The sequence below is a fragment of the Lissotriton helveticus genome, chromosome 2_1, assembly GCF_964261635.1.
Source record: "Lissotriton helveticus chromosome 2_1, aLisHel1.1, whole genome shotgun sequence".
Taxonomy (NCBI): Eukaryota; Metazoa; Chordata; class Amphibia; order Caudata; family Salamandridae; genus Lissotriton; species Lissotriton helveticus.
Window position 1 is genome coordinate 310,637,213 of NC_136059.1, and position 14,727 is coordinate 310,651,939.

General features: G+C 43.6%; 1 protein-coding gene across 1 annotated transcript in view; it reads right to left on the bottom strand.

The window, feature by feature from the left end:
* Positions 1 to 13,673, bottom strand: part of CPLX4 (complexin 4) — a 286,388-nt gene extending 272,715 nt beyond the window's left edge. The window contains exon 1 of the mRNA XM_078677272.1: positions 13,507 to 13,673. Within this exon, the coding sequence (XP_078533398.1) occupies positions 13,507 to 13,673 (167 nt within the window). The remainder of the gene's footprint in view (positions 1 to 13,506) is intronic.
* Between the last annotated feature and the right edge of the window lie 1,054 nt (positions 13,674 to 14,727).

Genomic DNA, 14,727 nt, shown 5'->3' on the forward strand with positions numbered 1-14,727 from the left:
GTGCCTCAGGATGACACGAAACTGTAGCACAACAGAAGTGCTTTCAGAGGCAAAAAAGAACCTTTTTGCAAGGCTCAGAAAGAGGGGATACTCTGACAAGACCTGTCAAATTGCGGAGTTGAAATGCAAAACCAAAACTAGACAGGAACTCCTTTTTCCCTCAGGCACAAACACTAACTCTGACAACACGGAACGACAACCTCCAAGGTTAATTACTGGGTTCAACAAATACCACACAAATCTCCGTAAAATCTTAAGGAGACATTGGCCGTTGGTACGTAATGACCCAACCATAGGCCAGACAGTAGGGAGAACACCACTAGTATCATTTAGGAAAGCCAAATCAATGCGCAGTGAGTTAGTCTGCAATGCCCCTGCTATAAAGAAGCAAAATAATTGGCTACAATCCCAAAAAGGCTTCAAGAAATGCAGCAAATGCAAGGCCTGTAACCACGGCATAAACACTACCATTGTCGATGTACCCTTCAGACAGAAGCCATATACAATCAGGGCATACTTTTCGTGCAAAACGGAATATGCGGTATACGTGTTGAGATGCGTGTGTGGTAAAAGATACGTGGGGTCAACCATTCATCCAGCACATATAAGAATCTTGCAGCACTTGCGGGCAATTGCTAACAATGACCCAACATACCCTGTGGCGAGGCACATCAACCAGCTACATGGGGGGGAACGCCCAAAACTTAACATACTATGTCATTGATAGCATACCCAGAAACTTAAGAGGAGGAAATCGCAAACTGGCTTTACGCCGCCTGGAGTCCAGATACATAATCCTCCTGAACTCCAAAATCCCGTTCGGTTTGAATGCGGATGAAGCCCTGAATGTACACCTGTAATCCAGTCTGTACTGTCTCTTTTCCGAGTACCATTTTGAACATCTGCTGTTCACCTAATTTTAATTACAGTAATACTAATCACATGTAAATAAGGACACCACTTTCACTTATTCCTATATTCACCACCTCACCTCATTTTGTGTTCACCTTTTCATCACTCACTTAAACATAATTTACACAAGTCATAAGACCCTAGCTCCACTTGGAGAAGACAAATCCATGCGCACTGGGCCGGGACGAACAAAACACAGAAGAGAGAGTAAGATGTAGCTCGAGGGGGGTTATACACATACAGCACCAAGCATAGGACTCTGGGTGTATAATTCTGTGCATGGCGCCGGCAATGTGATTGTTAAAATTCGTGATGTCAGCAGCGTTTATCCTCGTAGTATGCACAAGCACACGAGACAGCATAACTTTAACAGCAATAAAGAAGCGCTGTTCTATGCACAATTCCCAGCGATCAAACGCCTACGTGGTACTAAACCCGAAATAGACAGCCACGCACTTGCCTCCATACTACCGTAAATATGAGTAAGAAAGATAAGCTGTTACTTATTGGCCAATCCCAGCAGCACCAAGCGCATTGAACTCCTGGGTTTTCAATAGTAAAACACGCACTGAGGTTAACTTGTGTAAATAATGGTAAAGTTATTTTAATTGTATTTCACTAGGGTGTCACAGTTACAAATATGCGTATGTGATACATAACATTCAACATATTAGGGACGAATCCGAAAGACGGAAATGTTTGTGTATTTAAACTTTCAGGAAAAAAGTGTAAAAAGACTGCCATGTTAATCTAATGTGCAAGTCATGAACTCTTCTATGTCCTTCCATGAGTGTTTTAACCGTGTAACCATAGCAACCGCTAGTCTAAACTTGTATGGCAAATAACTCATGAAGTCATATATGTGTAAATAAAGCCTGTCAGAATGTGATGCAGATGTAATGAACAAGGCGGGAGCAAGCCGCCGAAACGCGTCTAAGCAGCAACTGAGTACTTAATAAATCGTTTGGATTCAGATTCACTGAGTCAGCGCCGTCTTTTATTGGAAGTTTGGTGTGGAAGATATATATATATATATAGACACATACATATACATATACATATATATACAACGGTCAGTTGGGTTCAAAGGGAGAGTGAGCCCCGGGTGCAGAGAAGCAAATTGCACACGGGCAGTGAGTTTGTACAAACGCGTCATTTGTCCCGAAATTTCCTCAGTATGGCTGCTGAGTGGGAAAGGGAGAGGGAGGCAGCGGCGCTGGATGTGTTTGTGGACAAAGATACAGGCAAGGGTGATAGAACCAACAGAGAAGCCAGACCACCAACAACTGAGAAAGATGAGACGAAAAAACTACTAAATGAACTGGAAAAAATGCGTAAAAAGGAAATGTCCAAGTGGTGGGAAGTGAAATCCCTAAGCAGATACCTGGATGTAGGGAGAGTACCACGTGGCCTAAGAATTTTGGTGGCCCCAACATACGAGGACCCGGATCCCCTGATGCTACAAAAGTGGGCCGATAATAGCGCGAAGTCCTCAGAGAATATGTTGAAAATCTTGATAGAATTCGCGGAGAGTGACAGAGCAAAAATGTTAGTACGCATTGACGAAATACTAAAGGAATTAGACACAAAAGAAAACAAAGAAGAAATAACAGAAAGAATGAACGAGATCAAACTGAGGCTAGAGAAACTTGAGGCAGAAATTAAGGAAAGAAAAGCGATGAAATTTCAGAGGGACCGCAATGACTATATGAACGGAAGAATTTACACATTTGCTAAAAAATTCGACCAATTTCGAAAACAGCAACCCACATCTGCAGACGGACAAGAAGGCGCCAGTGCTGAACCAAGTGAAACAGAGGTCAGCTCGGAATACGATACAGACCAGGGAAGCACCCATAGTTCTGCAATGAGTGGTCCAACCCCAACCCCAGCACAAGAACTAGCTTTTTTACGCATGCAGCGCCTCAGGACCCTACGCCCGCGGAACCCACAAAACAGAGGAGACGGTGGTGGGAAAAAGAAACAACCCCAGGGCCAAAAACAACCACAAAAAGCAGGAGGAGAAAAGACAGGAGGTGGGGGAGAAGAAACACAAAGACAAAACAGACCAAAGACCAGACAAAACAGACGCAGATATTGAACATGGAAAAAGACAATACAGTCATAAACCTTTCCAACATGGAGTTGTCCGCTCAGGAATTGGAAATTTTATCGTTAGGATTGACATTTTGCAGCAATACCAACTTTGACTATGCCCAGACACGAATTGATTTGTTCCTTTATGTCCGTAAATTAAAACTCCAGAAATATTTCGCTAGTTCAAAACAGAACTCATCAGAGATGGTAGCTTCAGAAGCATCACACACAAGGTTAAATGTGGAAGATATGGCAACATTACAAATCATGATTGATCTCGAACAGCAGAATGAAAATGAATCAGAAAGCATCACACTAAGTGGGGTAGCACGTAACTCAGAGATAGATATCTGTCAGTCTACCACAACTACTTTCAAACCAAAATCAACGTTTATGCCTATAATGCCAAAAGATGGGCTGGATCTTTTTGCCGAATGTGTAACAAGAGACCTCAAGGATCTATCCATTAAAAGTACCAAACAGAAATATTGGGAAAACATGGATCAGACACGCAAATACAATGACCTTATGGAGAAGATAAAGGCAAGATCAGACATTGTGGTAAGATGGTCCGACAAAGGCGGAAATATAGTGCTCTGGCCGCTTGAAATGTACAACGCAGAAGCATTGAACCAACTGCATGACAGAGAGTGCTACACAAGGATCAGCCCCACGCACATCGTAGGAATCCAGGAAAAGTACCATGGTGACCTGTACAAATGGAAAGGCAAAGGTCTTTTGAGCAGAAATGAATTTGAATTTCTGAAAACCGACTACCCAGTGACAGCACAATTGTACCTAATCCCGAAGATTCACAAAGATGATAAAACACCACCGGGAAGGCCGATAATCTCAGCGATAGGCAGTCTGTTTGAGAACACAAGCATATTCATTGAGCAGTTCTTGCAACCAGAAGTCAAAAAACTACCTGCTTATATAAAAGACACAGGAGATTTCCTATCCAAAGTGTATGATATTGGATGGAAGAAGGAATATGTGTTCATGACACTAGATGTCCAAGCGCTATACACCAGCATCAGACATACGGATGGCCTAAACGCCATCAAATACTTCCTGGGAAAAAGACCTATAAACCTGTTTGAACACACCCAAATGATTTTGGCAATGACAGAATGGTGTCTTACGAACAACACATTTATGTTTGACAAATTGTATTACAAACAGGTACAAGGTTCGGCCATGGGAACTTGCTTCTCCCCCAGCTATGCGAATCTCCACATGGGCTGGTGGGAGGAGCGGGTGCTGTGGGTACAGCACAGAGAAATCATGGAGAAAAATGTGGTTGTGTACAACAGATTTATTGATGACATTTTCATTTTGTGGGAGGGCGATGTGCAGAGTGCTGTGGAATTCACGGAGAAACTTAATGAGAATAGTTTAAATCTTAAGTTCACTTGCAACACCAGCACAGAAAACATACAATTTTTAGATATAGAGCTGTTTGTTGAGCACGACAAAATCCAAACACGCACTTACCGCAAACCGACTGCAGGGAATGGAATCCTACATGCCCATAGTTTCCACCCCACCCCCCTCAAACAATCAATCCCTTATGCAGAATGCCTCAGGATGACACGCAATTGCAGCACTCCTGAGGGTCTTACTAATGCTAAAACAAATCTATTCTCACGACTCCAACAAAGAGGATACACCCCAGAAACGTGCAGAAAAGCTGAAGTGAAATGTGAAACCAAGAATAGAAAGGATCTAATATTCCCAGTGGTAAATGAAACAACTACAAACAGTAAGGCGAGACAACCCCCCAGACTAATAACAGGCTACAACCGATATCACTCAAACCTCCGCAAAATCTTAAAAAGGCACTGGCCATTAATCCACAATGACCCTACTATAGGGAGCGAAGTAGGAGAGAGTCCACTGATATCGTTCAGGAAAGCGAAATCAATGCGGAACGCCCTGGTGGTGAATGCACCTGTTCTTAAACAGAAGAAAAACTGGTTACAGTCACAGAAGGGGTTCAAAAAATGCATTAAATGCAAAGCCTGCATGTATGGCATCAATACCACTGAGGTCCAGTTACCATTCAGAAGAAAGAAATACTCCCTGAGGGCACATTTCACATGCAAAACTGATTTTGCTGTTTACGTGCTAACATGCCAGTGCGGCAAAAGATATGTGGGATCGACTATTCATCCCGTCCATGTGAGAATTCTGCAGCACCTAAGGGCGATTGCGAACTTAGACCAAACGTACCCCGTGGCGCGCCACATCCACGAGGCCCATGGGGGCAATATGGATGGTCTAACTTACTTTGTTATAGACAGCATCCCCAAGAATCCGAGAGGTGGAAATCGGAAACTGGCGCTACGCCGCCTGGAGTCTAGATACATAATTCTAATGAACTCCAAGATCCCGGCAGGTCTAAATGCGGATGAGGCCCTTAGTGTCCACATTTAAACAAACACATTCCAGCGCCCCTCTCTGCCTTCCTTATCCCCAGTACCCGTGAACATATGCATAGTTTTAATCCATAATCACTGTAAATACACTTTATAAGCACTCACCACTACAGGGAGATGACCGAACAATAGATAGTAAACATCACACATCGTGCCACACAGCAGGCAACCCCCGCCGCTACGCTCAGCAGCACTTGCTATATAACAATACAATGTCAGGTCCCGCTCGCCTTCCTTCAAGTAGAAGGAGCAGTAATCGACATTCAATAGTTTACCTGCATTAGGCTATCAGGCGAAACAAGAAACGCGCGCGCGTCGGTCTCACTGTAAACACTCACCGAGTCTGAACAATCCAGATGCTACCCACTAGCAGAAGCGCGCCTCAGGGATCTGACACTTTTGAGATTACAGCGCCGGACCAATCCACATGTTTATATGAGCAGCAATGTGCAGCCTGTGTGCATGGACACACGGGATTCGCTGAAGCGCAGATACAAAACATGTTAACTAAAAAAGGCAGAAAATGAGGGTTGCTGTGTCACCAATAATGCGCACTTTCACAGTAATGTTGGGCACAATTTTTCACACTGTACATATTAAGCACGTAATTGTTTGGTCACATATGCTGCAAGTACCTGTTACATGTGATTTAACAGTAACAGTAGAAAGACTATATGGATGCTCTAAAGGTGCAAGTCATATGCTAAAGCAGCGTCATCACCTTGGGTGTAACCGAGGTAACTATAGCAACTGTCATTCAACATTAACTGAGACTACCCAATCAGTGAGAATGTGCTTTTGTGTATATATAAACCGTAATGTCAGTATGCATTTGTTAGTGATCAAGGCGGCAGGAGTCCGTCGAAACGCGTCTGAGCAGAAACTGAAAAGGAATAAATACGTTTGAATTGAAACTCACGGAGTCAGCGCCTTCTTTAATCAGAAGATTGGTTTGGTAATCAATATATATATATATATATATATATATATATCTTACTGGCAGTCACCAGTAGGTAGTTATAGTTAGAACCTAGTTTCCATAGGAAAAGCATTTTTTGATTTGCTAATAAGTTTGCCGTTGTTTGACGAATCTTCGCAAAATTCTCCAAAAAAAGGTCTATCCAGGTCAGCTCCTAGCCTCAAAGTTTGGGGGTGATTTGTCAAGCGGGGGCTGAGAAAAAGGGGGGTCCCAAAAAGTGTTTTCTCCATGTTAATTTCCATTGGAATCTTTAGCCAAGGCTACAGCCCGAACTGCTGAACAGAATTACAGCAAACTTGGCAAAAAGGTAGCGCTTGGTTCAGAAAGCGACCTTTTTTTAAATGGTGTAAATCCATTCAGTAGTTGCTGAGAAATTAGAAATATAAGAGTCAAAAAATCAATTTCCCATTGGAAACTTTAGCCAAGGCTACAGCCCGTACTGCTGAACGGAATTACACCAAAATTGGCAAAAAGGTAGTTCTTGGTTCAGAAAGCATATATTATTAAATGGTGTAAATCCGTTCAGTAGTTGCTGAGAAAATGAAAAAATAAAAATATTGATATCTAAGGGCGCAGTGGGCTCGCAAATCCTCCTAACCACAAGCTTCATTTTAATTGGCTGCCAACACTCCAAACCAGGCAGTGTTGGAAGCCATCTTGTGGTTTGGTAGAACCGAGTCACAAGAAAACAGTGAAACAAAGGTGATAAACAAGAAGAGGGGTCCCCTAGGCCTGACCCCCTAGGCCTGCTCAGGAGGTCCCACAAGGACCCCCAGGGCCAAAAAAAGCTTTTTTTTTAAAGTAATTTTGGCGGAATTCGTGCTGGGGTTACGAATCCTGACGAAATTATTTTAAAAATGAAGAGCTGGCTTCCTCACTTCATTTAAATGAGGCCCCCGGGTGGGCCAGGTCCCGGGGGCATTGCCCAATTTATAAATTATAATTGCAGGGCCCCCCCTATCCCCGTGGACCGCCACCCCTGGGCTATGTAAATTATACTATGCGGGAGGGCACGCAGCCCTCTCAAAGCACCGGGACAGGGCTTGCTTTGTATTATTAATGTGTGGGGCCCCACCAAGGCCCGGGTACCGCCACCCCCGGGGGTACTCTTAAATATTCATGGGGGCACACGGCCCCCCCACTGCCCCGTGGACCGCCAACCCCCAGGGCTTTTAAAAAAAATAATAAACTTGCGTGGGAGGGCTCGAGCTCCCCACATGCCCTGGGTGCTGCCACCCCCGCAGGGCACTAAAATGCAAATGCAGGGGTCTGTTATGGAACCCCGAGCCCCGCGGACCACTACCTCCCTGGGGCTTTCTAATTGAAGGGAGGCGGGCCGTGCAGCCCACCTTCTGGATCCCTTGATGGCACTGGGGACCGCCACCCCCCAGGGACAGCACCTGCAGTGTCCTGGGGTGCCAACCCCCGGGACACTGCTGTTTCCTATGACGGCTCCCGCCCTGTCATAGCAAACATTGCTTTGGATTACCAGGTACCTCCAGTAAGCACCACAGAGCTGCCCTGCAGAGAGGTGTAAAAAGGGGCATGGCTTCAGACCACCTCTCTGCAATGCAGCTCTGTGGCGCTTACTGGAGGTACCTTGTGGGCTAGTTGGCTCCCAGGGACCCTCAGGATTCAAGGGGACTTAATCTGCCAACTTAAAATGCGCCACAGGGTGCGTTTGCACACTTGTCACATCAGGCCCCACCCCCTCCCTTCACCACTGTGCAAACGGACCCTCTGGCATGTTGTAAGTTGGGGTATTAAATCCTCTTGAATCCTGTGGGTCCCTGGGGTCCAACTAGCCCACCAGGTACCTCCAGTAAGTGCCACAGAGCTGCGTGACAGAGAGCTGTAAAAAGGGGCATGACTCGGGCCACCTCTGTGCAAAGCAGCTCTGTGGCGCTTACTGGAGGTAACTGGTGGGCTAGTTGGCCCCTAGGGACCCTCGGGTTTCATGGGGACGTAATCCTACAATTTACAAAGTGCTAGCGGCCAGTTTGCACAGCTGTGCAGGGAGGGGGCACATCCTGTTATAACAAGTCAGCAATTCTGCTGTGTGGGACTTACTGGTGGTAATAAAAGGAGTAGTTGGCCTCCAAGGTTGACATTGGGGGCTAACTCCTCCTCCTGCTACCTCCAGTAAATCCCTAACAGTGGGATTGCTAAGAGGTGTTTCGGAGGCCACGCTCACCTTTCTCCACTACTCTGGAAAAGCGACTGGTATATTATAGTTAGAAATTAGCATTTAAAAAACCTTTGAAATTCACAGAAAAAAAACATAGGTTTCAGGGACAGTATAGTTAGAAATTAGCATTTAAAAAACCTTTGAAATTCACTGAAAAATACATAGGTTTCAGGGACGTTACGATTAGTTGGATATTTCACTCGCACAAAACCAGAGAAATTCCGCTGTCATTGTTAGTTCAGGTAACTAGAACTCCCACCCCCGCAATGCACTGCTGATGACGTCACATATTACATCATTCATGACATGGTAAGTGACATCACTGATGACATCTGAAATGACATCACTGGTGACATCATCCACTTGAAAATCTGATGCACCTATTCACACCCTAATATAACCTTTGATACACCCACTCTAAAATACAGACTACCATTTTTTAAACCATAGACACACTGGGCAGATCCTTCTCCTACCTCGCTGCCAAGACCTGGAACACTCTCCCTACCGGCCTACGTCAGACCCAGGACCTGTTGGCCTTCAGACGACTTCTCAAGACCTGGCTCTTCGAGTAGCAGCAGGCCCTCCCCTCCCAGCGCCTGGGAGGGGGGGGCCTCACGGGTATGTAGCGCGCTCTACAAATGAGTGATTGATTGATTGATTGATTGACTAATACCAGATACTACATACGCACTCACTGATTCCTAGGTCTACACACACATCCACTCATTCACCCATACAGTCACTCATACATGCAGTCACTCACCAATACAGCACTAGCATATGCATTGATACACCTATACAGACACTCACACACCGCCACTCATTCATAGAGTTACTCATACAACTAGTCAGTCATGCAAAGAATCAATCACACTCCCATTTACTTACCTATACAGTTATACACAAACCACCTCACTTGTTCGTAAAGATACTAACACATACTTACTCTTTTATACAATCACTTATACAAGTACACACTCATCCATACAGCCACTCTCACAATCACTCACTCTTGCATAGTTATTTATATACACCATCACTCACATATTATGCCTTTTACATATGTAGTTACTCGCACATGTACCACTGAGACATCCATTCACTCACCAACACACCCATACACACACTCACCCAATCATACAGCTGTTTCCACATGCACTCTTGAACCCATACACCCAGTGAATCAACCACTCACACATCAATGCACAAAGTCACTCACCTCCCACCCACACATACACTCAGGCACCCATAAAAAATACTCAGGCAACCAATCAATAAGCCATATAGGTACTCATATAGCTACTCACCAACCCATGCAGCCACTTACACACCAACTGACAGACTGATACAGACATTCACACAGTTTAGTCACTAACCCATGCATTCAGTAAGACACATTTAATTACTCACTTATACAGTCAGTCATGCACCTACTAAATCTCCATCCAGACACTTATACATCCACTCATTCTTCAATACAATTTGGCATATATATAAAACATATTTAAACTTTATAGAAACACACAGTCACGTGGATGATGTCATCAGTGATGTCATCAGTGATAACATTTGAGATGTCATCAGTGATGTCACTGACCATGTGATGAATGATGTAATATGTGACATCATCAGCAGTGGATTGCGAGCGCGCAAGTTATACTTAGTACAACTAACTATAACGGAGGAATTTCAATGGTTTTGTACGAGTGAAATGTCCAGCTAACTTTAACACCCCTCAAACCTATGGTTTTTTCAGGGAATTTCTAAGGTTTTTTAAATGCTAATTCCTAACTATAACATGTCTGAAACCTATGGTTTTTTCAGTGTATATATATATTAGCTCTAGTCTCTCCAATCCAAAAGAAACTTCGCACTCGCGGGGGCTTTTGAACTCACTGTTTATTTTAAAGCCAGCAACAAATGCATTTCGGCGCTCTGCCTTCTTCCGTGTTACTGAGTCACAACGGAAGAGGCCATTTTAAAGATGCATCGTGAAAACAGTGCTATTGAAACAAACGAGGGACAACAATCATTACGTTCAACTGATCGCCATCTTAGTCGTTTTTGGGTTATTCAACAAGTATGTAGAGCATTTCATCTTTATACTAGGTAGTTATAGTTAGGACCTATGATCCATAGGAAAACTGCAACATTCTATTGCCAATAACTTTGGCATCGATTGATGAATCTTCTTGAAATTTTCCAAACTTTTGGCCAGCTCAGTTTGGGGGTGATTGGTCAAGCGGGGGCCGAGAAAAAAGGGGGGTCCTAAAACGTGTTTTCCCCATGCAATTTCCCATAGGACCTTTAGACATGGCTACAGCCAGAAAGGGTGAACGGAATTACACCAAATTTGGGAAAGAGGTAGTCCTTGGTTCAGACTTGTGTCTTCTGCTTATTTGCTGTAAATCCGTTCAGTAGTTCCTGAGAAAATGACAGTTAAAGTCATTTATATATCTATGGGCGCGGTGGACCCGCGTATCTATCCGCGTACCCTAAGTGCAGCCTGCACGCACCCTGCCGTACACGAGATGCATGCTGATTGGCTGTCAATAGTCAAAATCAGAAAGTGTTGGCAGCCATCTTGTGCCTCGGTAGAACCGAGGCATAAGAAACCAAAAACAAACGCCGAAAAATGCGAAAACCCATTCATTTCGACGCTGCCCCCTATGTACAAGTGTGGCGTACAAAGGAGCCAGTGCCAAAATTTAGACCAGGTAGAAACTGGTCTTAAGATGGCCCTTCCTGTACATAAACAACATTTTTTTTTATGACATTTTGTCACTTTCATGTGTGCTGCATGAAGCAGAATGACATTTCTAGAATTGTTTATGTGCAGGAACGTACACCTTCCTACACATAAACAATCTTCCCCGGCACGCAGACACCCTTGCACTCTGGTGCAAGGGTGCCTGGGTTGGCACTGAGTTGCTAAACTTAGCGCCATCGAAAGGGGAAACGCAAGGCTGCACCACATTCTCATAAATATGGTGCAGCCTTGCATTTCAGAAGTGGAAGAGAGAGGCTTGAAGCCAGGAGGGCTAACGCCTCTCTCTTCCAATTCCTTATACATATCCCCCTAAATCTTCTGCTCATCGTTATGTGTGTTTCGCCTTATTTACACCTTCACTCAACTAACAAGCAGACATGACAACTTATTACAAACAAAACTTTCTCCTTTCAAATACATTCTCACCATCTAGCCCTTCTCTAAACTCCCCTAATCACACAAGAAACCAATAGCACAAACCTAACACGAATAATGCACAAGAAAAAAAAATACCAGTAATCTACTATTAAACTCTAATCTTGAGCTTCGGAATAGCGTGCTACTTGCTTTAACACCTGGTCAGGGGTAGCACGCTATATATAAATACAATGTACAATTGCAATAGACTTAATTAGCCCTTCTCACGGTGGTGATGGCCAGATGGTAGACGTCAAGAGACTTGCTAGAGATTAAAGAGTAAAACCCTGAGGTGCTCCTAATCATAACAGACGACATATTACTCCCAACTACAACAGGAGCTTGCACTGGACTAGCCAAAGTAGTAAACAAAGTTTGGATTTATTACAGATAGCAAGCTGTCACTAAATATGCAAGTCACAAAATGTTCAGCAACTGTTTCTACCGCCGGAGGGTGAAAGCCCCTTGTTCCACCCATATGTCACTTTTCCCATGTTAAAAATGACGCAAACGTGGCGCAAGGGACTTGTAAATAAGCCCCTAGATATGTTTCAATATTTACAGGTTAATTCGAAGTGATGCGTCGTCTGCACTAGCCGTCTCCATCTTCACACACTCTGCGCCAAGAAACGTCAGAACTGCCGAGCGCTACAATCACAATGTACCATTGCTGTGTTCCTCACAAAAAATGCAACAGTAAATATTTATCAGTAAGTAGTTTTTAAACTCCAAATGAACTAATCAGGAAACTGTAATGACAGTGTGTAAAATGGTAAATAATTAACCAAAATGTGGATATTTATTTTGGAAGGCAACACGAACATGGTGTAAGGAGTTATTTTTTAAACTCCAGCAAGGTCTTGGAACTAATAGGCATATTTTGCCAATCAGACGAATTATTAGATTGCAAAATAGATGGGTCATTTGTTTAAATATTTACACGAGTAGGAACAGTGATCACACACTGCAAAATCATATCTGTTACCTTTAAAATCGTTACTCCCACAACACGCTGTTTAAGCCAACGACTGGGACCTATTTTTAAAAAGGTTTACTCCGCATAATTATCCTTATTAGATTACTGTGCGCTGATCCTTGTTTGAAAAGTAACCAGCAGAGAAAGCAATTCACTAAATTGCCTCTAATAGTCTGCTCTCTTATACAGTTGTATTTTTACTGGAACCCAATCAATGAGGTCTCTTTTTACGATGTATACAAATAAAATAGCAATAACACTGCGATGACAAATGAGATTAGACTATGCTTGACGGGTTGCCATATGCTGCACGTCGTCAGGGCACCGTGCTTCCAGACCTCGCCTTTCATAAGAAATCAGTGCATTCTGGTAGTTGAAGTCTTTGAATTAAAGACGAACCTGATAACAGAGGATTGCAGAAGGAAGGCCCAAGAATAAACATGAGGTGTTTGCTTACATGATTGAGCTTTCTGGCAATCCTAAATGTTGTTTATTGCACTATATAAAGAACAGAACTTGCTTTCGCCTTGCATGAAATTTGCCACCCCGTCCAAACTTTTCTATGCTCCTAGTCGTATGTAAACTGCTGCAGGGAACTCCGACGCCCCTCTGGAGCTCTGCGCCCTGGGCGAGAGCCCAGCTCGCACATGCCACAGGCCGGTCTTGTATTAACCTCCAGAAGACGATATCAGGCATTAATTAGTTAGTGAACGGTGCACTCACTTCTCTTCCACCAGCTGCCTCTGGTACTCCTCGTACTCATCCCGGGTCATCCCTGCGGCCGCGGCTGGGTCTGAGGCCCCTCCCTCGTCCTTCTTCTCTTCGTCTCCGCCACCAAATCCAAAACTCTTCACCTGGCTGCCTATCATGCTTTTCAATAAAAACGACATCTTTCTGTCCCCGGAACAAAGCCAACAACGCGGTAAAAAGAAAAAGAAGAGTCCAAGGAGAGTGGGCGCGAGGCGACAGAACGTCAGTCTCTCCTGGCCTCACCAGCTCCAGGGCATAATGACAGTGAAAAGTAAATGCCAAAAACGGTTTGTCAGCCATAATCTGGATTAAAAGGGTGAACGCCTTAGTGTGCACAGCCAGATGGTGCAGATTACTCCAAAAATCATTAGATGCAGCTACCTACTTTTATAATAATACTTTAAGCTAATTGTCGATCAAATTATGAGCCGCACTGCAGCACAGGCATGGCTGGTGTTTTATGTGTTTACTATCAGACAGCCTCAGGGATCACAGCACGGAGAGGTAGAGGGCGTGCTCGACTGATGAAGGTGGGAAAATGGCGCCGGTGCAGACACTGATGGAGACCGGAAATGACACAGTGATTGCTGGCCTGTACAGCCAGAGTGGGAAACCATGATGGAACACTGTATTAAGGAAAATAAGACACTGATAGGTTTGGTGCAGCACAACTGTGCCCATCCTTTACACGTGGCAAATTATGTCACAATTTCATAACAGATGCATGACATGAATGTGCATTTAGCACATTAATCTTTTATATCTAACAAAAGTAAAATAAGTGTTGCTCTTGACATTATTACTAAAGTGCATTTACTGTTGGACTAGTGAATCTACTCAAACTATATGTTTAACCATTTTAAACAAGAACGTAATAAACCATCCTTACTTTGTAGTCATGTACTCACTATAAAGATGAATTTGATTTCTGTAATGTGTACATTAATACACCGAATTACATTTACTGTTTAGTTAATTGAAAAGAAACCATTCTCATCAATGTAGAATGTGATTACTCTGGAAACGTCAAAGAGTTTATGTAATGGGTGCACTAATGTTTCATATATTGCCTCAAAATGTTGTTCTTAGACACACTTTCAGGTAAACATTTAAGATATTACTGCATGCCCTATGCAATGTGAATCTAATGTACTCACCATTCATATTCATTTGTGCTTAAATGTGAACACATAT